The sequence below is a fragment of the Mirounga angustirostris genome, unplaced genomic scaffold, assembly GCF_029215605.1.
Source record: "Mirounga angustirostris isolate CCGP_5_RB_7025 unplaced genomic scaffold, mMirAng1.0.hap1 SCAF_4, whole genome shotgun sequence".
Classification (NCBI taxonomy): Eukaryota; Metazoa; Chordata; class Mammalia; order Carnivora; family Phocidae; genus Mirounga; species Mirounga angustirostris.
Window position 1 is genome coordinate 170,888,087 of NW_026991712.1, and position 22,742 is coordinate 170,910,828.

The following is a 22,742-nucleotide window of genomic DNA, read 5'->3' on the forward strand; positions in this document are numbered from 1 at the left end:
CTTACCTGTGATCTAGGTCAGTGGGTTCTTCAGCCCCTCAAAATCTGCCGGAAGTCATGTGGCCTGGAAGTCTGAGGTGGGGGACTGCTGGTGGCTGTGTTCTACTCCACTTCACTCTCTGGGGAATCAAACCCCTTCTCCCCTCCAGGCCCCAGGATCCTGGATCCAAGTCCTTACACCCCTCTCAAGAGACTCTGCTTTCACAGATGAGAAAACCAAAGCTCAGAGAGGTTGAGTCTATGAAGTCACATAGCCACTGTGAAGGTCTGGGGTTTCTGCCTCAGTCACCCAGGCCTCCCTCTACAGCAGGAGCTGAAAACCTTCTGGGCTACATGTTGGTACAGTGTGAGCCCTTGGGCCTGGCAGTGCCCTCCATTGGTAAGGCCATGCCTAGACAGTTCAGTGTCTGGGTGCCGAAGTGAAGGGGAAGAGTGCCTCTTTCTCTTGGCTGGGCCTGGCACTTAGAACCCTCCCTACCCTGGGAAGGCTGCCTGGGCCACAGCTGTGTGCTTCCTCACCCACCTTCAACTGTTCTTGATCCTGGGCCAGAATGCCTTCCCTCCTCTTAAACTCCCAGGCCCCCCTCCACCTCAATAATCTAGCAGCCCCATGCCTCCCAAGGGAAAGCCCTCTCTGCACCCCAGCTGTGACTGGTTCCAGGGAGGACCTGAGTCATCCAGGGGCCAGAGGTCAAGCTGGAGGATGGGGCGGGAGGCCTTGGAGAAGCCCTGGGGGACAGCATGTTCCGGCCGGCCAGGGTGAGCTAGTCACGAGAGTTTCCAAAGTGGCGAGGCCATCAAAGCAGGAAAACACCTGACACCCTGGACCTGAGCTGGACCCATCACCCCCACCTCTCTAGGGTCACCCCATTCCCCCTGCGCAGCTGCTGTAGGGGTATTTATAGCCCGAGCATGAGGGGGCAAGGACACGCACTTTATTTCGGAAGTGATAATTCCAGTTACAGGTGGATGAACCCTGGAGAACCCAGCAGCCCTTCCCCCACTCCACTGCCATGGCCAGGGTGCTCCCGACAGCCCCATCTCCCACCCAGCCATCTAGAAATGGCTTCTTAGTCCTGACTATGTGGACTAAAGGAGTGGGGCTGTTCTTTCAAATTCTTCCCCCCCGTTTTTAGACCTCGGGCTTCAGCCCACCAGCACTCCACATCCCCTTACCCGGGACCGAAGGGGTCGCTTACAACGCCATTCCCTTTCCGGGAAGAGGGAGCGCGGTACGGCGCTGACCTCTAGTGGTCGTGGCTGGTAATGCAGAGCGCTGAGCTGGGCCGGCACGGGCCCCTGGCGTTCTCATCCTCTTTCTCCCCCGGCCCCTGCTCTGCCAGATCGGGCAGGAAGCCCCGAAACTGGCTTCTCAACCTCTCTTTGTGCGAAGATCGCGCCTGGCAACCCAGGCGTCTGCGGGTAGCTGTTTTACCGCCGGACTAGGAACCGGGGGTGGGGGGCGGAGTTTTGTCTCACGTGGCACACTGTCCACAATCCCGACTACCGCACAGGGCCAGGCACGCAGTTGATGTCTTCTATCCGTCAAATACTTGTGAAGCACCTGCCAGGCCAGAGAGAAGAGGACATGGCCCTGCCCTCCCGGCGCTTCCTGGCTGGTCCTGTACCTCGCAAAGCAGCATGAACAGTGTGGGAAACACCCAGATGTGAAAGCGCAGAGGACCTGGGTCGGGGATGGGGGTCAGGCAAGTCCGTGGAGGAGGCGGAGATCTGAAAGACAGGTAGAACTCAGCTCCCGCAGAGAAGCCGAGAAAGGCATTCCAGGCAAAGTATCAGCGATGGGTGAGGGCACAGTCGCAGAGCAAGCACCTGGCACCCGTGACCCGCCACTAGCCGTGGGACTGGAGGGTGGGGCGAGGCCCCGCAGTTCGGGGCGTTGGGCTGGTTGGCTAATAGGGATCTGACGTGTTGGCTGTCAGCCTTGATTGGCTCTCCAGATGTCCCAAGGGAGGGGGATGACCCCCCCCCTCCCCCGCAGGTGCAGTGCCCCCTGGGAGCAGGGCTGGGGCTCTGTTGGTCCTTCCTAGGGCTTCTCCAGGCTGCGATACTTCTTGCGCAGCACGGACACGGGGTCCTTGAAGAGTACTGGGTCCAGACGGAGGCGAGAGGAAACCAGGGGCATGTAGCCGAACTCCGCGGCCATCCGATTGATGCAGTCCTGGGCTGGCAGCTGCGACTCGGGGCCCCCAGGCGCCTAAGGGGGAGGAGAAACAGTTGGAGGTCTCTGTCCTTCTGAACCCACCCCCATGCCCCCGAACCCTGCAACAAAACAGGATTGGGGTTAGACAGAGGGAATCCCTTCCCCAGCAGCGCCCTCCCAGTGCCGACCTGCCCCCCTGGATCCTCACCAGTGGAGGTCTGGCCTCCAGATGCTGCTTCCCGTAGGGCACCTTGAGAGGGGGCAGCTTGGTGACTGCTGCTACTAGGAAGTTCATGAGGATGTCCACACAGGTGGGTGCTTCATCTGCCAGGGCTCTCAGAGCCTTGGGCAGGGCGTGGGTGAAGAGGGTGTGGTAATACCTGGGCAAGGTGGGATGACAGCAGCCAAATTCACCCACCACCCCTCCCTGCCAGGCCCCATTCTCCTCCCTCCTGACCTCACTCTCCCTTTGACTTCAATCCCCATGCCTCTTTAGAAACCCCTGCTCCCTCTCTCAGCCCAGGCCGCCTCAGAGAGCTCACACCAGAAATAGAAACCTCTCTACTGTTCGGTGCTCTGTGGGTCGTCTGTAGCAAATGGTGTCCTCCCTGCCCCCTCCCTTACAGCTCCCTGGGGGCCCCACCCCTGGGCTCTGAGGTCTGACCTCAGCCAGAATGAGGTGGGGGATCAGCTGGTTCCAAGGCCATTAAACATGGCAGCCCCAGAGACCGGCTTCAGGAAGGCTGTGGATTAACCAGACGATGATGCTCCAGGTGAGCCTTGTTTCATGCAGCCCTCCTATAGAACAACCTAGGTGCACCCTGCAGACCTTAGGGGCATTCTTCACTCTGCTGAGAATCCCCCGCAGAGCTCCTGGGTAAACCTGCTAGAGGTTCCAGGTTACACATATTTGGTTTAAGTATGTCTAAGGAACCCCTCTAAAGGGGCCTTCCAAAATTCAGTCCCTACCCCAAAGACGAGTGCTTCCGTCAACTTCTGAAAGGCCTGGGACAGTCCCCAGCCCATCACACACACATTTATAAAGCTTTAGGGCCATTCTCTTGTCTCCACCATCACCAAATCCAAATCCCTACCCTCTACCTAGCTCTATTTAAAATAACACTAGCTACCATTTGTTAACCATCTGTGTGGTTTTCTCATCTGATTATCATGTCAGCCCTGGGAAGTGAAAACATTCTCCAGATAAGGAAACTGAGCCTCACAAGAAAAGACTTGCCCATCACACAACTGGGATGTGGCAGATCTGGGCCTGGACCCTGGATCTCTGGGGGTTCTAGGTGGACTGCTGTGTTCGCTCCCACACCACCCTGCTCATGGTTCAAAGGAGGAGTCTCTGACCCTCTGCTCCCAGTGCCAGGCCGGCCCTCTGTACCTGTGGTACAAGGCAGCTGATGTGAGAACCACGGAGAACTCGTTGGCCCTCTCGGCAGTGTAGCCCCAGCCACCCCGGGCCTCGTCCCAGAAGTGGCTCCATGTCAGGAAGCCCACCATCCGCTCAGGGAAGTTCTGCCACACCACAAAAGCGAAGTCCACCTGGGGAGATATTTAAGTGAGGTATGAGGAGGGACGTCCCGACCAGCTGGGGACATCCAGAGATACGGAGGCAAGGCTTGCCTGGCCGCGGGGACTCCGGGGAGAGGAGATGGGCGCGTGAAAGTTTCCAGGAGTGCTGGGGTGGGGGTAGGGTCCCACCTGGGAGCTAGAAACAATGCTTTTTCAGCTGGGAGCTGAAAACTGTTTTCAGGAGTCTGCTGGAAGGTTCTACCAGATTGCTAAGGAGGAGGCTGATTGGCTCGCAGGGGTGGTTTCGAAAGCAGGGGCTGCACCTCTGCGCTGGTCCTCTGCTCCTCTCTGCTCTGGGAATCTGAGGGGCTGCCCCCGACCCCTCTGGCTCTGCCCCCCCCGCCCCGGGCTCCTCTTGGGCCCCGTCCTCACCTCACTTGTGGTAAGACTGCTCTGGGCGTCGAGGCTGAGGACGGCATCAGTGCTGATGGCTCTGTGCGGGAAGAAGCGGTCACTGACCTGTAGTGGGAGGGGGGTGACGCCAACTCAGCCGTGGGAACAGTGACTAAGTAGCCTCGAAGCAGGAGCCCCCGCGCACGGGTGTAGAAGGCAGGCCGGTGACAACAGCCAGGCTGCCTGGAACTGGGACCCGGAGCTCACTGTGACTCTCCGCACTCCCATTTCCCCTTTGGTAAAACGGGCAGAGGGTATCTAGGGGTCCTTCTAGTTTCAACGCCTCTGGATTCCTCTTGTCACATTACCTGCTCACCTCAACCCTGGGAGGGGCTGTCAGACATCCTCCCTTTGAAAGAAACAGGTCCAGAGAGATGAAGGGACTTGCCCAGAGCCACACAGCACGCAGGTGGTTCCCACCATCCCGGCTTCTCAGAAGCCACCCTCCTCCGGCTCCATGTGCTGCAATCTGTTCTCATTTCCTCAAGATCCCACGTTTCTCCTCTGGCTCATCCAAGGCAGCCCACATACGCCCTCTGCCTTCCCTCATCACACAAAACCCCAGTTCTCTGGAAGCACAATCCACAAGGGCCAGGGATGGAAGAGGATCATCTCTGTCGGGCCCGCGGCTGAGACCCACGTCAGACAGCCCACCATCCACTCCAGGAAGCTCTGCCACACCCACACGGCGCAAGCAGTCCGCCCGGGGACATCCTTGAGTGACGGGGGCGGAGGGACTTCCTGACCAGCTTCAGGCCTGACTGGAAATCCAGATCTGGCTCAGGCTCAGGCTCGAGCAAAGCACCTTGTGTGTGCCCTCCTGGGTTCCCTGCAGGCAGGGGCTGGAGCCCTCCCTCCCGTGAGCCCCCCCACCCCCCACTCCTCACCTTCCTCTGCCCCTCCAGGACTGTCAAGGGCACTGTCGTCTTGGGCCACCTGGGTGGGGGTGGCTTCTCACTGCTCCAGAGAACCAAGATCTAGGAGGAAAAGGGGGTGTTCCTGAAGTCTGGGAGAGCAACTGTATTTGTGAGTTCGGGAGAGTTTAGTTGGAGCCAGGGTCCTTTCCTCGCTGCCCTGTTTTTGCCTCCGGGCTTCAGGAAGGCAGGAATTCCGGTGTCGCGAAGGAAGCTACCCATACCATTTAGAACTGGAGGGAGTCAGTGGTGGTAGCCCCTCGCCTGGGCCCTGGCCCCTCGCCCCGTGCCCATCTTCTCTCAAAGGCTTTCATTCTCTTCTGCTCCTTCATCATTCGCTGCCCAGCTTGGATGTCCCATCTGTGGAGCTGCTCTGTCTGTCCCCGGCCAAGCTTCCCTCCCCTGTGAGTTCTCTCAAGAGTCTACGTGCCTTCTCTGGAAGTGAGATTTGACAGCGTGTACCAGGAAATGCTAACTGGATGGGAACCTGGGGCTGAATCCTTTCCTGCTTTTTCTCTGCATCAGCATCAAGCCCACGGCCTGGCACTGAGAAAATGACTGATGGGTGAGCACACGCGTGAACGCACGTCTGTTTACCTCTCCAGCCCCCCCAGGGGGGTACCTGCTTTTTACATGATTTCATCAGTTTCCATGAGGGAGGGAGGGGTTGGGGAGGAAAGGAACAAGAATGTTGGGACTTAAAGAGGAGGGCACTGGTGGCACTTGAAAACCCCTCCCGTGCCTCCCCCCTGGAACGTGTGGTTACGCTTGGGGTCTAGACGTCTTCAAGAGCCCTGCCCTTTCCCTTGCCCCCACCCTGGATCCCAGGACCCCAGCTGGCAAGGGGAACAGACCTGGGCACAGTGCTGGGAGCCTGCCACCGCCTGGATGAGCTTCAGGGGGGGCTGGCCTGGGGCCCCCACCCAGATCAGGGCGCTGAACCTGCCCACAGGCCGAGAGCCTGAGGGGAATGAGACACAGGCTGTTAGGGTGGGAGGAGACAGAACCTGCTGAAGAGTGGCCTGAGCCGGGGCCTCCAGGAGCCAGGAGAGATGTGGGAGAATCAGGGAAGGGCTTGGCAGGGCTCTATGGTTGAGGCTGGGACAGACTTGAGAAGAGCTGGTGAGGGGACTTCAAATTGTCCCATCCCCAGGGCATACCCCGTTGTAGGTGGTAGAAGGGGAAGTCCAAGGGGCTTGTGGAAAAAGTGGGCAGGGCCAGGAGGGCGCCTGGGGGGCTGTTCCACAGTAGCGAGGGGTGAGCAGATGCTCCAAAGATCCGGTCCTGAATAATCTGTGAAATGAGAGAGGGCTGTGCTGAGGGAGTGGACGGTGTGGTCGTGGGCAGGGTCTGGGGAAGTGCGGACCTGGCCTAGCACCCAGCCCCCCGCAGCCCCCCTTCAGGCTCCTGGGAGGGCAGCAGCTGTGTCACTGTCCAAAGGGTTCAGGTGCAGAAGTCCAGAGTAGGGGGCACTCAGTGATGGTGTCCAGAGATGGCTCATGATGGTGAGTTTGCTGCCTCCCTTTCCTTCCTCACTCATGGCAGACGTTGCCAACAAGTCACAACATTCTTTCCGGGCCCAGAATCCCCTTTAACACAGCACCCCAGGCAGCCGCTGCCCATCACCCGGGCTGACATCTTGGCACTTGCTTTGAAATCTGTTGGCCAGAGCTGTCCCTCTACAGATGGGGAAACTGAGGCCAAGACTGGAGAAGGAACTTGTCCAAGAGCTCAGAGCCAAGTCTCAGATTCATCCCAGAAGCCTCTTCAAGGGGGAAGTCCAAACAGCGGGGTAGAAGAGGTGTCCAGAGAGAGGGGTGTGGAGAGGGAACAGGGATGAGGCCGGAGCCAAGCCCCATGGCCCCCATCATGGAAGTCCCCCTCACCTCCAGAGTGGTATGGATGACTTTCTCCACTGAGGAGAAGTAGGCATCCCATAGAAACTGGGTCTGCTGACGCAGGGCAAGGACCCGCGAGGGGGGCATCTCCTGGAGGGCAGCAAGGACCTGAGGCACAGAGGGAGGAAAGGAGAAGGCATGGCGCCTTATCAGGCTCTGACTGACTCTGAGGTGGGACCACCCAGGTTGGCGGTCTGGGAACCAGAAGCCTTCTCCGCACGGTTTTCCAAGTGGGTTAGAGCAGCCACCTTTGGCCAAGTCCCAGGTAACAATCAAGAGTTCAAGGATCACACAGAGCTGGGCCTAAATGCCACTTCGTAACTGTGTGACTATGGACAAACTACTGAACCTCTCTGAGTCTGTGTCCTCATCTGTAAAATGGGGATAATAATAGTATCTGCCTCATAGGGTGGCTGTGGGGATGAAATTAGATTAATACAGTGGCACCTGGGGGGCTCAGTCGGTTAAGTGGTTTGCCTTTGGCTCAAGGTCATGATCCTGAGGTCCTGGGATCGAGTCCTGCCTCGGGCTCCCTGCTCAGCTGGGAGTCTGCTTCTCCCTCTGCCTCTGCCCCTCCCCCTCCCCCTGCTTGTGCACACACACTCTCTCTCTCTCAGATAAATAAAAAGATCTTAAAAATAAACAATACATTAGATAATATACATTAAGTGCTTAGCATATGGTAGAGGCTCAGTGGCTGGTAGCTATTATTATTAACTACCATACCATTCTCACTTCTCAGGGGATTCAAGGCTTATGCAGGGTTTTCATAGTCAGGCAAAACCAGTTTCATCAGCTGGAAAAGTCACTGCATTTTGCTTGCCTACCCCAGCCTCCATGGAGGCACTCAGATTTTGGATTTTTTGCGGCTTTCCCTTAAATTGGTAGAGTCATGGGCTGGGCCCATGGAGATCATCCGGTCTAACTTATCCCATTGTAGAGATGGGGAAACTGAGGCTGGAAAAGGCTCAGGACTTGCTCTCAGAACCCTCAGGAGTCTCTGCCTCTCTATGATCCTATGGGAGCCCCAGAGGCTTGGGGCTTGGAGCAAAATCATGAATATACACATATGGGGAATAGGAATGAGGACTGAGATCAGCCTGGGGGCTGAGATCCCGGGCTCCTCCCATGTCCTGGGTCCAGTCCCACCCTGTGGGCAGCACCCTGAGCTACCTGAAATGGGAGCCTCTCGTCAGCTACGATGGCCGCCTTGGTCCAATCGATGACCTCGGAGAAGGGCAGCTCCCACCGAGGGCTGAGAAGCACAGGGATGCAGCCAGCCTGGGGGGAAAGGGGAGGCACTGGGGAGCCCAGTCTTATCCTACACACACTTCCCCTCCCCCAGTTCCAAATTAGCAGCTGCTTCCGTTGGGGGCAAGGGAGAAAGAGGAGAGAAAGGTGGTTTTTTGGGCAGTGGGTTGTTCTACAGAGGGTGTGGTGAGCGTGGGTGTGGGCAGCTCACTGTCCCTTCCCATTGGCCTGGGCCCAGAGAGCCTGGCAGCTCAGGAGTGTGGGGGGACAGGGCCAGGGGATGCCTAGGTTGGGGTTGTACCTGCAGGGCTTGGAGGAAGTGCAAAGCATCAGGACGGTGGCCAGGGATGAGGCAGAAGGTGGCATTGGGTAGCGTTGCCCCAGGGTGGGTCCTAAGGAGGTACAGGAGGGGTCCCACACATATGAGGTCTGAGATAGCTGCCCCTCGCCCCACCTGGCTCCCTTGACGTCCCCCCAACTCCCCACACCAATACTCCCGAATTCACAATGTGTAAATCCATCATCTGTGCTTCATATGTTAATGAACACCCACGCACACGTACAACCACACATGGAACACTGACACAAACAAGCTTCACACCTGCCCCTCACCCATGGTGGGCTGGGAGGCAGGAGCCCTGGGTTCTAGTTCTGCCTCTGCCCTTGGTGGGCTCAGGCATCTCCCCCCTCCTCTGGACCTCAGTTTCCTCATTTGCAAAATGGGAGGTGGCGGGACCAGCGGTTTCCAAGGCCTGGTCTGAAACCAAGGCACAACCCCACTGCTCTGCCACACGCAGATTCTCGGGCAGCCCTCACCTGAGTGGCCTCCATGCCCTGCCATCCCCCCATCCCAAGAGCCCAGGCCCATGAAAGGCTCCTCTGTCAGGAGGTGGGCTGGGCCCCCAGCCTGGAACCGCACAGGAAGCTGCTGCCCAGAGGCCCCCTCGCCCAGAGGACAGGCCTCCTCTGTTCCTCCCAACCCCAGGGCCACACTCAGGCTGTGTTTGTTTGTGGGGGGAGGGGCTTGAGTCACAGCCTCCTCGGACCCGCCTCCCTGGGACTGCCCACCCAGGGAAGCGGTGCCCATGACCTAGCTGCTGGGAGGTGCAGGGAGGGCGTGGAGGGGGCAGGACTCCTGGCTTCACAGGCCTGCTCAGAGTGGGACTGATGAATAGAGCTCAGAGGTCCCAGGACCCTCCTCAGCTACAGCCTGTCTGGCCTGAGTCTGAACCATTGAACAGATGGGGAGACTGAGTCTCAGAGAGAGCCAAGGACTAGCTTAGGGTCTCAGAAAGGGTTAAGGCAGAGCTGGAACTAGAACCAAATAGGCTAACTCCTGCCCCTGGGTTATTTGAACTACCCCGGAGCTGCGGCTTAGGGGTCTCCCAGGGGCTCTGCCTCCCGCCTCTGTCTCTCCTGCTCAGGTGGCCACCAGGCTTCTCCTGGAAGAAGCCACACGTTAAACAACAGAACATTCTCTAACTCATTGGTGCCGCAGCACCAGCCAGCTACAGCCCTCCTCCCCTCCCCAACAAAGCCCTAAGGGACTGAGAAGCCCTAAGTTCCAGGCTTCCGAGGCCCCAGAGACAAAGAGCTTTCTGAATCAACTGTACTCCTCAGTCCTCACTAACCTCCACCGTTCCCTCCTCTGCGTCTCTGTATACCCTCCCTCAGCCTGGAGCACCCCATCTCTGCCTTATAGCCCAAGGAATTCCTCCTACTTGATCTTTTTTTTTTAATAAATGTTTTTGTTTTAAGATTTTATTTTTTATCTGAGAAAGAGAGAGCGGGAGAGAGAACACAAGCAGGGGGAGCAGCAGAGGGAGAGGGAGAAGCAGGCTCCTTGCCCGACGTGGGGCTCGATCCCAGGACCCTGGGATCATGACCCGAGCCGAAGGGAGACGCTTAACCGACTGAGCCACCCAGACGCCCCTCCTCCTACTCGATCTTAAAGTCTAAGCTCAAACCTCACCTTCTCTGGGAAGCCCTCCTTGATCTTTCCAGAGAAGGCTCGCTCCTCTCTGCTCCCACAGCCTCTGTGTGCATACAGTAGTAATGACCATGCCGAGCTTTACTGAGCACTGCTCTAAGTGCTTTGCCTGCTGTAACTCCGCTCCCTGTCACAGCACTCCCTCAGAGACCGGAGGTCTGTGTTGCTAGTCCCCTGCTTTCCAGATGAGGGAATGGAGGCCTAGAGAGGCCCCAGAGCTCTGAAGCGGAGGAGCCAGCGAGCAAGACAGCTTGCACAGCATCTCTCTGCTTAACAGTGTGCGTCCTAACCAGGGGTCTGCCTGCCTTTCCCACAAGACCGAGCAACTTGGGGCGCCTGCGTGGTTCAGTCGTTAAACGTCTGCCTTCGGCTCGGGTCGTGATCCCAGGATCCTGGGATCGAGCCCCGCATCGGGCTCCCTGCTCAGCGGGAAGCCTGCTTCTCCCTCTCCCACTCCCCCTACTTGTGTTCCCTCTCTCGCTGTGCCTCTCTCTGTCAAATAAATAAATAAAATCTTTAAAAAAAAAAAAAAAAAGACCGAGCAACTTGAGGGCCGGGGCCCTGCCTTCCTCATCTTAGCATCCCCACGGCCTAGCGGAGCACCTGGCCGAGACTGGGCACGTAATAGCTGGTCAGTGAACGGATGCCCGGCGTGTGATAAAGCATGGACCCAGGACCAGGGGGCCAAATGTCTGAAAGGTCAGTTTTGGCACCAATTCTAGTAATGAATCTGGCTGACAGGAGCCAGGGGGTGGCCTTGGGAGATGGTGAGATCCCCATCAGTAGAGGTAAATAAGCAGAGCTGGATGAGCACCTGCCTTTGTGTCTGTGTGTCTCTGTGTGTGCTATGGAGGGGACATCATGGTAACTGCCAATGAAGTCTTAGGGTTCTGTGACCATAAAAGGTGTTTGCCACAGACTCAGGGCCTCAGTGCCCAAGGATGGAGTCAATGTGGCTCCACTGGGCTCTCTTGCAGCCTGGCTATAGGCAGGGCCACATGTGACTTCTGTGTGCCCTAGGTACTTTGGCCTTTGGGGTCTCTCTGCCATAAATATTATATATATAAATTAACATTTGATGATTGCATTGGTATAAAGACAAAAACACTGGGGTGCCTGGCTGGCTCAGTTGGTGGAGCGTGCAACTCTTGATCACGGGGTCATACATATTTTAAGATTACTTAAAAATAAATAAAAATAGTAATATTATATATTAGGGGCACCTGCGTGGCTCAGTCAGTTAAGCATCTGCCTTCGGCTCAGGTCATGATCTCAGGGTCCTGGGGTGTCAGGGTCCTGGGGTGTTGGGCTCCCTGTCGGGCTCCCTGCTCAGCAAGGAGCCTGCTTCTCCGTCTCCCTCGCCCCACCCCACCCCCGGCTCATGCTCTCTCTCTCTCAAATAAAATCTTTAAAAACATATATATTAAAACATTTTCTTCTACTTAAAAGTACAGTTTTTCCTTCTGATTTTCAAAGGAATGAAAACGTTTTCCTGGGTCCCTGAAAGTACCAGGGGTCCTAGGCACTGCGCCTCCTAGATGCAAAGGAGACTTTAAAACATGCATTGAATTTATGTTAAAAAACAAAAACAAAAACAAAAACCTAAGTGGGGGAGAGCATACATACGCATTGTTTGTGCACACACAGAATACCTCAGAAAAGCCGTGAGAGAAACTAGAAACGGTGTTTGGCTCCAGGAAGGAAAACCGGGTGGCCAGAGACACGGGTGGGAGGGAGTTTTACTGTATACGCTTCTGTGCCTCTGGAATTTTGTACCCTGTGAATGAATTCCCTATTCATAAGAATAAATAAATAACAATTTAAATGGGTGGAGGCTTATTCCAAAGCAACAGGAGACTGTTCACCCAAGACGGAAAAATGGCTCTGGAGCCAGAAGCGCCGGGTTTAAGCCCAACTCCGCAGGCGCCCCATCACAAACTCGAGGGAGGCCACGGTGAATCAAGGAGCTCGTCACCGAAGGGCCTTGGCTGGCTCCCTCCACCGCTTTGGGCCTCAGTTTCCTGTTCCCTGAAATGGGAATAACAATGCCTCCCTTGTAGGGTACTTGAAGGCACGTGACTTGTGCAAAGTGGCCCCGAGCAAGCTCTCCTGACGTGTTCGCTTCCTCCCCTCCCCCTCTCCCACCCTCGCCAGCCCAGGGAATGTGGGACAGTGGCTGTGGGACAGTGGCAGGGACTGTGAATTGCCTCTTTCTCTGGCCAGTACCTGCTTATTCAGGCCACCTTCCGGGGGCTGCCCTGTGGCTGGTGGCCTCCCTCTCTGCCCCCGTCCCTATACTGTCTGCCTGCTTAGGCAGCTGCCTGACACCTCGGGGAAACTGAGGCTTACGCTACTCCAGAGATCACAAGGCCTGTCCCCTGCAGGGGGGCTGAGGCCGAAGACAGACCTTGTGAAACTGCAGAGGGTAGTCAGAGGCTGCCAGGCATCACACCTTGGAAATAAACTCAGCCACAGGGCGGCCCACGCAGATAAGAAAGCCTTGACGAGTTCTGGCCGATTTGGGATCAATCGGTAAACATTTGGTGCGTCAACAGTTCACCTATGGTACGCAGCTCCCTAATTTCCAGTCTCTCGAAGAAGTTCAGACTGAAATAGCTTTCAGATTCACCAGTGCAGTAACTCAAGTCAGCCGAAAGAAGAACTTCCTATAAGCAAGAACGGCTAAGAGCCTAATCAGAAAGGTCAGGCGGGGCCATGGTGAACAAGAGAAACTTGTTCACTGAAGGTAAGCTCTGTCTGAGCTCTGAGCTTCAGGGGCCTGGGGTGGGGGGATCCCCATCACTGCTGAGGACGCCTGCTAGGGGTGGGTCCGGGCAGAAGGGCCTGGGGGCTGATGAGGCAATTGCGTTCCTACCTCTGGCTGTGGGGCTCCCTGGAGGCCCTGTGCCTTGAGGGAGTGCATTCCCAGGAGAGCCCTCTGGCTGAGAGAAGCCCCTGAGAAGCAGAGGCAAAAAGGGAGCTTGGCCACGTGAAGCATTCCTAGGGGGCAGGTGTTGCTGAGAATAGCCCATGTTGTTCTAGCAGAGAACAGGGAGATACCGGAGGGAGGGAGCAAGGGAAGGACTCCAAGAGTGACAGGTTCCAACTCAGGTCTGCCTCAGAGATGGAGAAGGAACCCTCTGCTGCCTGGGCCCTGGACAACCTTCAAAAGGATTTGAGTTCCTGCCTGCCCAACCAGCCTTCAGACACACCGGCCTCCTGGGGTGCAGCGGGGTTAGGGTACTTCAGGGTTAACTGCTTTATCACCTGAGGCCTGTCACTCCAACTAGCCCACAGAGAGGGGTTTCTGAACAACTCTCCATGTCCCATAGGCCACCACACCCCCCCATATGTCTCCAGGCAGTTGTGGGGGTGGGAAGTTCTTCTGTAGGTCTGACCTCATTCATATTTGCTGTTTCCTTAAGAGATTAATCCGTCAAATTAGACACCTGAGCAGCTTCCATCTGTGACCAGTTCTTAATCTCCATGGCCCTGAGGTATCTGATGGGTTGATCATACACTCTTGGTCAAAACTCAGAATTCTAATGCTGAAGGCTTTGGAAACAGGCAGCTCTGGATTTCAACACTGGCTGTGCCCTTTCTGTCTGGATGGCCTCAGACCAGTTACTTAACCTCTCTGAGCTTAGGGTCTGGTACACAAACAAATGATAGCAATTAATATTATTTTATTATAACCATTATTTATAATTTAGCACAGAGTGAGCACAATAGATGTGTACGTTAAAATATTAGGAAAGGAGGAATTGGAATAAGAGAAAAAGAGTAAGCAGGAGTGAGTCATATTTTTGTTTTTACAGATCCCCGAGGGAGAACTCCAAAACCTACTTTGGACACCCCGTGTGACAAAGAACCATCTTGGTGGGGTCTCTCTCTGTCTAATCTGATTCCCTCTTGCTGCGGCTGAGGCCATAGTTTGCCAGGCCTCTGGTCCTCTCGTCCCATCTCAATCCTGCCCTCCACCCTGGCCTCTGGGCTCACTCCCATTGCAGATCCCTCCCACTCAGCCCCCCACCGCCCCGGGGGTAAAGGTCCACTTACTGCTCAGGTCCACGGTCCTGCTCACAGCGCCCATCCCAGGGGCAGGCAGAGGAGTCAGGGACTGCTGTGCGCCACCCGCCCCTCTCCTCCGCCAGGGCTAGCAGGGGCACCCCAGGGTGGGGGCTGTGCTGTCCCAGCCGGCCAGGGGCCCCACCTCGCAATGGGTGGGCTTCAGGGAGAAGCGGGAGGGCCACGTCAAAGCCAGGCCGGAAGGTGTCCACCGTGGGGCTGGCCTTGGCCACCATCGCCTGTCCCAGATGAAAGGTCTGGGGGCAGAAGGCTGAGTGGAGACTGAGGACCAGATGGTTCCTGCCCCCATTCCATTGCTGGGGCACTGGGCTGCACTCTCCAGTGGGGGCTTCCAGGCTGAGGAGGAGGAGGAGGCAGGCCTCATCAGGGCTGACGGAGCGGGATCGAGAGCTCTCAATGGAAGCCAGGATCCCACGGTGAGTGTCAGAGATCGGGCCAGCCACCGGGTACACGAACACCTTGAGACCACCACCCCTGCACTTGGAGACATCAAAGCAAGCTCCCCAGTCGCAGCTGCCACCACGGGGGGCTTGAGGAGGTTGAGGGTCATCTTCTGGGAGCTCCCCAGGCTGGGAGAAACTCTGCAGGAGCTCTGCATCCAGCCAGCGGGGCCAGCCTTGGGGAGCCCCTACCCAAGGTCTGGCAGGCACTGCCAGGCGGAGAAGGGGGAAGATTCTCAGAAGGACGAGGAGCCAAGAGGCCGACAGTGCCAGCCAGAGGGACTTTCTTCTCCACGACTGCATGTGGCCACCCGCAGCCAGGGCTGGGGGAAGCAGGAGGAGCAGGGGCTTGAGGGCAAGTCGCTGGAGCTGGGATCTGCCTTCTAGTTCAGCGCCTTCATCGTACAGATGGGAAGACTGAGGCCCATTGAGAACACGCTGCCTGTGTGAGGTCACACCGCAAGTCACCAGCCAGGCACCAGGAGGCCAGGTAGGACCCGGCTTCGTGGCCTTGCCTTCTTGCAGTCAGGAATCTACTTCCTTGGCCTTTGGACAATCAAGCCAGGCTTTGACACCCCCACCCCCACCTTGCCAGCAGGGCCCCCTGCCCCTGGGCACTGCTCAGGCTGATGCAATCCCCTGACCACACTGCAAGGCCACGTCCTTCTGCCCTCCTGGCTGCACCCCCTGACCTTGGCCTCAGCAGGGAGGCAGGCAGTCTGCCAGGCCATGGGAGACCCGTCAGGGCTCTCACAGGAGGTGGCTTGGCCAGGGTGTGTGGCTGGACAGAAGGGGGGCTGGCCTCCCCAATCCTCCCCTTGCCTGAGCAGCCCCTGAGTAGCCCTGGCTGCCCCTGTGCCCACTGGCGGGCACTCCCAGGCTGTGGGCCCTGCGGCTGGAGCTAAAATTAGACTCAGCGGCCCATGTGGGCTCTCGGGGTCGGTTGGGGTCAAGGCCTGGGTGCAGCCGGTGCCCCCTGCCTGGGGGGCTGGGAGTGCTCTGGGTCCTAGTCCTCTCCCACCCCGCCGCTGTCCCCAACTCAGGCAGCTCGCCACCCCCCCCCTCAGCTGGTCCTGCACCCTCTGACTTGCAGCTATCCGGGTGCCGACGCCGGGGACCCTGCCCCACGCTCCTGTCCCATGGCCCCCCAGCCCTGCCGGGCGTCTCGGTCTTCTCCCCCGTTCCCTCTCAGGGCAGTATCTGGCCTGACTGGATCTCTTTCCCAGCCTGGCTCCTCCCTTGCCAGCCCTGATTCGTTCCTGCCTGGGAGGCAGGGTCTCCTCTTAACCCATTCCAAACCAGTTTCCTCGATGGTCAATAATCCTCACCAGCAGGACCCACACCTCACAGATGCCTCGCGCTATCACAGCTTCTGAACCCACACATCAACGCTCCAAGGCAGAGGTTTAGCACTGCCATTTTTCACAGGTGAGAGAAGTGAAGCTCAGAGAGGGTGGTATCTTCCTAACATGTGGCAGGGCAGGGACTTGAACCCTGAACTCCTGACCTTCCTCCTTAGAGCTTCCCACTGGTCACCCCAGCAGGGGGGTCCGAGTGTGGGGAGTCTATCAGTCAACAGATGAGAAAAGTGAGGTGTGAAGTGAGGGGAGGGGCAGGTGGGGGCGGGATGGAGTGGGTGGTACTGGGTAAGATGCTCTCAACTATTCCCAGGATTAGCCCCACCTCATCCAGCTGTGGCCTTTTCAGGCCCACTTCTGGCACCTCTCACTCAGGTGTCCAGGTAGGTCTGCCCTTGCCTGGAGCTCTGGAGGGAAGGTCTTGATGCTCATCCTCCAGTCCATATGGTAAGTTCTGCCCGACGTTGAACTTGGCTATCCATTAGTCCACGGCCATTGAGGGGTTCCCCTGCTCAGTTCCTTAGTCTGTGCTCTGAGAGGGGGGTCAGGAATGGGTGATGTCACCCACTAAAGAATTGCTGAGGTGAAGAGGGAGACACAGCCCCTGGCTGCCAGGAGCCCCAGTCTGATGAGGGAGGCCATGTGGAATGGGCCGACCTAGAGCGAACTCTGCCTCCACCTCTGAACAGCTGGATGATGTGGGGCCTCTGTCCCCTCATCTCAAGATGGAGGTAAAGATCTTCACCGTGAGGTGGTTTTCAGATTAAATCCAGGCCTATCCCAGGGGGTCCCTCAACAAGTGGGCACCTCCTTTCCTTGCTTGCCTGCCCCTGATCTCAGAGGGCCACTGATCTGACCAGGGAGAATGTTTTGCCCTACGTGGGAATGTTTTGCCCTCAGTGGGAAAGTTTTGCCGTCCCATGGGCAGCATGTCCTAGGGAAGACTACAGTTCATTCACCCAATGTCCTCAAAATGGCCAGCACAGGGGAAACCTGGCCTCTTTGCCTACAGCGTCCATCACTAAGTGATGGACTGACTTTCCCTGCACACATCAGGCTTTCCCAAGGGGAGAGAGGCCTTTACACTTGCTGTTTCCTGCTCCTGCCATTCACCCTGCTCAGCTAACTCCACCTCATCCGACAGGAATCAGCTCCCCTCCTACAGGAAGCCTCCCTGACTCTCCTTGGGCTGGTTGGGGCCCTCCTCTAGGTTCTTATGCCACTTCTTCATCCTTCTATCCCTGTACTCATTCATTCATTCATTCATCCAACAAATACTTTTTTTTTTTAAAGATTTTATTTATTTATTTGAGAGAGAGAGAATGAGAGAGAGCACATGAGAGTGGGGAGGGTCAGAGGGAGAAGCAGACTCCCTGCTGAGCAGGGAGCCTGATGCGGGACTCCATCCAGGGACTCCAGGATCATGACCTGAGCCGAAGGCAGTCGCTCAACCAACTGAGCCACCCAGGCGCCCCCAACAAGTACTTATTAAGTCCTAAATGTGGGCCAGGTTTTGTGCCAGGCCCTGGAGATATGACACTGAAGAACAGTAAGAGCTAACGTTCCTATTACACTTACTATGTTCCACACGCAACTCCAAGTGCACGTGTATTAGCTCGTTGAATCCTCTCCTAGGGGCCTCTGAGGAAGGTACTGTTATTATCCCCATCTTTTTTTTTTTTTTTTTTAAAGATTTTATTTATTTATTTGACAGAGAGAGAAATAGCGAGAGCAGGAACACAAGCAGGGGGAATGGGAGAGGGAGAAGCAGGCTTCTTGCCGAGCAGGGAGCCCGATGTGGGACTCGATCCCAGGACCCTGGGATCATGACCTGAGCCGAAGGCAGACGCTTAACGACTGAGCCACCCAGGCGCCCTATTATCCCCATGTTATAGACGGGAAAAGAGAGGCCCAGGCAGCTTAAGTAAGTTGCCTGAATTCCCACCGGATTAGCCAGGATTTGGACCTAGGCAGTCCATTCCTTCAGCCATCACACCATCCTGTCTCCTGACTGAGACAGGTATACCCCCATTCTTGCAGAAGGCACCGTCTCTGAGGAACATCAGGATCCAGGCAATCACAGGACGAGGGGGGCGGGGAGCATGGGAGTGCACCGAGAGACACCTGCCCTAACGCTTGAAGGACACAGTACGTTTCTTAGAAGAACCAGTGTGGCTGCCTAGGTGGGAGCAGACGGGAAATGGCAGGAGTAGAGGCAGGGACTGCTTTTTCTTATGACTGTCGCCCCCACAAGTCCTTCATTCCCTCATTCCACAACTCTCCTTCTTGGCTTGTACCGTGTGGGCCAGGTGGGCTCTCAGGGCGGGGAGCAAAGCAGACAAAACCTTGCCCTTATGGAGTTCACGTTCCAGGGAGGAGAGAGCGGCAATGAGCAAAACAAATAAAAAATCTCACGTTATTTGGCAAGAAAGGCTGTGGAGAAGGGGGGAGCTGCAGTGTTAGATGGGATGAGTGGGGAGGGGCGCCCTGAGAAGGTGACGTTGGAGGTGCAGGAGTGGGGGCGCGGTGCAAGGTCGGGTCACTCCAGCAGGGCGGGGAGAGGCACAGGTTCTGGGGGTGGGTGGCGTGGACGTGCACTGTGAGAGACATGATCTGACTTGTTTTTGAGGCACCGCTCGGACTCCAAGGAAGAAGTTGCCACAGGGCAGAGACAGAAGTGGGGAGCCATGTGGGCCCAGGGGAACCACGCCAAGATAGGGTGGGGAGCCGAGGTAGGGGAGAAGGCCAGGGGTCCAGCTCTGAGGCTAGGAATTTTGTCTCATTCACCCTTCTCATCCCGGCACTAGGGTAATAAATGGCCAACAAACTTGTTGAATGAGTGAATGAATGGACCGGTGGACAAAGCTGGGAGGGCTAGGAGGCCAAGGCCAGTGGGCCAGGGGCTTGGTAGGGGACTCCTGCTCCCCCAGCTCTGGGTACCCTGGCTGGCTCCTGCCTGTGTCCACACTTGTGTACACGCACAAGCCAACTCCTACCTTCGCCCCTGCAGGGGAGGCCCTCAGACTAGCTGGGCCCTGGGCTTGTCTGGCCTGCGATTCACATGGTTGCCCAGCGGCTTGGATGGAGGAAGAGAAGGTAGGGCATCCTGGCAGGCAGGACTGAGCTGGGCTCATTCTAAAAATACATCGCCGGGCTCTGCCAAAAGCTCTGGGGGCCTCTGTTGAGCTCTTAGGGCTCATCAAAGCCACCCGGAGTTCCTGTCCTATGCCTGGGCTCTGATCAATGGCCCGATAGCCCACAGTTTGGGGACAGGGGAGTGAGACAGGGCAGGAAGGAAAGGACAGCAGGGAGGAGGAGGAGGAGAAGGCTCAGGCTCTGGTTCAGTGAAGGGAGGCTTCTGGGAGAAGGCAGCACTCTTGTTTCCCGCAGGGCAGGGTCGAAGCCGACCTTGAGTGGATTGGAGACCAGGAGGTGGTCCGGATGGCATCCCGGAGCTGGAGCACTGCAGTGTTTGCTTCGGGGCTACGGTGTGTCACCCTGCGGGGGGGCTGCCCAAGCAAGGGGGTGCTCCCTGCCTGAGGTGCCAGGTATCGTGTTGGCCAAGTGCCCAGGCGGAACATGGGGGTTAACACCACCGTGTTTGATCTGGAGTATTCCCTCTTTGCACCCTGGTTCTGCCTCCCTCCTGTCTTTCCTTCTCTGGAATGGGCCTGAAATTTCCAGAAAGAATGCATCTAGTCTTCCAAGAGAAAGGGGCCTGGAGCGTTAGCTCAGGTGCTCTTAACAAGCTGTGTGTTCCTGTGCAAGTTACTTCACCTGTCTGCGCTGCTGTTTCCCTCTCTATAAAATGCCAAGAATAGCACATTCTTCCAAGGCTTCCTGGGAAGAGGGTTCAATGAGATCATGAATGGACAACCTTCAGTACACCATGCCTGGCACGAAGCCGGCACCTAACAAATGCATCCTCCAGGTGAGCCGGCCTGCACCAAGCTGTCCAGATGGGGTAGATCAGGGCTAGGACTTGGACTTTCTCCCCTGTGCCCATGTTCTTCCTACTGTATCTCCATCTCTGTTCGGAAAGAAAGATACTTGGAGCTCCAGGAGATGATCACCATGGCAACCCATCTGCTGCTTCTCATCCGCCGCTGTTGTTTCCTCCAGCTCTGAGCTTTCTGGGTGTCTTACTGCAGAATTCACACGTGTGGGGGGCTGGAGGCCATGGGAGGCTCTGGGGTCTCAGCTCTCACTTGCCTGAGCACTGATAACCCCAAAGCACGGCGAATCCCCCCAGGATTCTATGATAGCAATCCAGCTCCAGCTAAAGTTGAGTCTCCCCCTGAGGCCCCACCAGGATGCAGAGCGATTCCTGCCTATAGCGGAGAACTCACACCTGGAACCCAGAGCTGGGGCAGGCCCAGGAAGCAGCCCAGGGGCCCAGGGGATGAGAGTCAGGGAACGCAGGTCTGGCCTCTGCCATTCCCCCAGGTAGAGCTGTGTGACCTTGGACCAGTCACACCCTTTTCCTGGACCTTCACTTTCTCTCCATCATCCTAACGTAGTAGCAAGACTAGCTTTTTAGAGGAAAAAGATCTGGAATTCTTACTGAGAAGTGATTCTGACAGTTTGGAAGCCCAATCCTTCCCTTTCCCATCCTATGAACACTTGACTTTGTCAGGAAAAATGTGCAAAACTTGGAAGTGAAGCAATGAGGAGACTGTGTATACTTTCATCATTCTCCTGGGGCATCATCCAAGAAGCCCCCAAGGGTCATGTGACCCCCTACGTACTGGGGGCCCAGACATTTTATAAGTATGAGAAATAAGACTAAGTTGTAGGGGTGCCTGGGTGGCTCAGTTGGCTCAGCATCTGCCTTCAGCTCAGGTCATGGTCCCAGGGTCCTGGGATCCAGCCCTGCACCAGGTTCCCTGCTCGGCGGGGAGCCTGCTTCTCCCTTTGCCCCTGCCTGCTGCTCCCCCTGCTTGTGCTCTCTGTCTCTGTCAAATAAATAAAATCTTTTAAAAAAGACACTAAGTTGTAGAAAACAGGTAAGATACAAATGATTTTTATCTAATAGCAGCAATACAAATGATTTCTGACCAGTAGAGATCATCCCAAAGGTTGTAAGTCATGCCCTGTAGGGTATTTGCCAGGTTGGAATCTGACTAGCAGTCTTGTTCCAGCATTCTCTGTGCTTCATGGACCATCCTCAATGAGTCCCCTGAACCAGCTCTGTCATCCGACAGTTTCCTTATGAATGAGTGAAATACAACTTTGACACGTGCTTGCTAGGGTACGATCATTTTTTCTAAACACTTGGATGACTATAATTTGATAGGTCAGTGAACCTCATTTTCCTCTTCTGTAAAATTCAAGAGAGGAATTCAAGGGAATTTAAAGGAGGGGCCGGTACATTTGCTCCCCGGTGCCAGGCATGATGGAGCTCTTTGGATCCATGATTTCATTTAAGCCTCAGAGTAAAATTGCCACCACGGGCATCTGTTGTCCCCATTGAACAGGTGAGCTTAGCAAGCTCCTGAGAGGTGACGTGACTGCCTCAGGGCTACACAGCCAGTGAGTAACAGAGCCTAGATTTGAGCCACTGCATCTCAGGGGCCTAATTCCTGCTTCAGAGGTTTATTATGGAGCTGGATGAAGGAGACAATGCAGGGGAAAGGGTTTGGCCAACTGGACTGGCATGTGCACATGTGAGTAATTACTGTCAGCCAAGGCTACCTTCTAACCAGCCACACCTAGACACACAGCCCAGGGCCTGGGTCCCCCACCCCTGGGAGGTGGGTCTCTGCTTCTTATAGGGTGGGTGTCTCTTAGCTGGAGAAAGCCAGAAGGGGTTGAGGTGAGCAAGCTTCGCTGGGCCGGCCTCTCACAAACAGGACACCATCCCTGCCTGAAACTGCAGGCTGAGCTTTCAGCCCTGCCCCTCCTTTGGGGCCTGTATTCCCAGGACAGGGGTCTTAGGGTGGAAGCTGGAGGATAGCAGGACCGGACAGGCCAAATAAAGGAAATTTCAAACCACAGTCAGAGTCATTCTGTTCCCTCCTCCTATATGTTTCACCTGAATCAGTCCCTCTCTGAAGGCCCCAAAGCCGTGCCCAACCTCTTCAAGTTCCTCGACCCTTCCAGATCGGCCCACACCCAGACTCCTCGACCTCAGCCCTGGGTGCCAAGGAGTTAATCGACAGGCCGGCTAGGCAAGTGTTTACATAGCGGTCAGGCTGCTTGGAACCCCAGGTAATTAACAGTCTGCTTTTCAAAGCCAGGGCTGGATGCGGGGCTCCCTAGGGATGCCACTTGGCAGAGTAAACACAGCTTTCTGTTGGCTCTTTGAGGAGATGCCCAGCAGAGCAGTGGGAGCTGGGGCAGGAGGTAGGCTTCAAGGAGGAGATAAAGGGGGCTCAGTCCTATTTCTCTGGGAGTCTTGGCTCCATCTCCAAAGCCTGGCTCAACCGACATTCCTTAAGACATTATAATTATGGCTGCAATTGGTGGGAGCCCATGCAAGGGCTGGGCCCCTTACAGACCTCGCCTCGTTTAATCCCTGCCACCACCGGAAGAGCTAGGTGCTTGCATCTCTGCTTCCAGATTAGGGAAGGGGGATGCAGAGAGATGAAATCACTTGTCTAGGGTCACCCAGCTAGTGGTGGTAGAGCCAGGACCAAACCATGATCTCTCCGACATCAGACCTG

The 22,742-nt window shown here is 56.3% G+C and overlaps 1 protein-coding gene and 1 long non-coding RNA gene across 2 annotated transcripts; one reads left to right on the forward strand and one right to left on the reverse strand.

The window, feature by feature from the left end:
• Window positions 1-920: 920 nt before the first annotated feature.
• EXTL1 (exostosin like glycosyltransferase 1) lies at window positions 921-15,129 on the reverse strand. The gene is made up of 11 exons (XM_045898391.2): window positions 14,250-15,129; window positions 8,502-8,592; window positions 8,123-8,230; window positions 6,938-7,057; window positions 6,212-6,344; window positions 5,906-6,012; window positions 5,025-5,114; window positions 4,117-4,203; window positions 3,554-3,714; window positions 2,369-2,540; window positions 921-2,214 (listed from the first exon to the last, which is right to left on the reverse strand). Exons 1-11 carry the CDS (start codon window positions 15,020-15,022, stop codon window positions 2,044-2,046), a joined length of 2,013 nt encoding a protein of 670 aa, XP_045754347.1. The 5' UTR covers window positions 15,023-15,129; the 3' UTR covers window positions 921-2,043.
• On the forward strand, window positions 14,657-18,775 carry LOC123859929 (uncharacterized). Its single transcript, XR_006794620.3, has 5 exons — window positions 14,657-14,695; window positions 15,128-16,147; window positions 16,391-16,524; window positions 18,118-18,225; window positions 18,707-18,775. It is a non-coding gene; the product is annotated as an uncharacterized LOC123859929 (long non-coding RNA).
• The last annotated feature ends 3,967 nt before the right edge of the window (window positions 18,776-22,742 follow it).

Excerpts from the sequence above, each read along its gene's own strand:
- EXTL1 (XM_045898391.2), bottom strand. The coding sequence starts at position 15,022 with ATGCAGTCGTGGAGAAGAAAGTCCCTCTGGCTGGCACTGTCGGCCTCT. Across the intron at positions 7,058-8,122 it reads ACGAGAGGCTCCCATTTCAG|GTCCTTGCTGCCCTCCAGGA; the intron begins GTAGCTCAGGGT and ends TCTGTGCCTCAG. Across the intron at positions 2,541-3,553 it reads TCAGCTGCCTTGTACCACAG|GTATTACCACACCCTCTTCA; the intron begins GTACAGAGGGCC and ends CACCTTGCCCAG.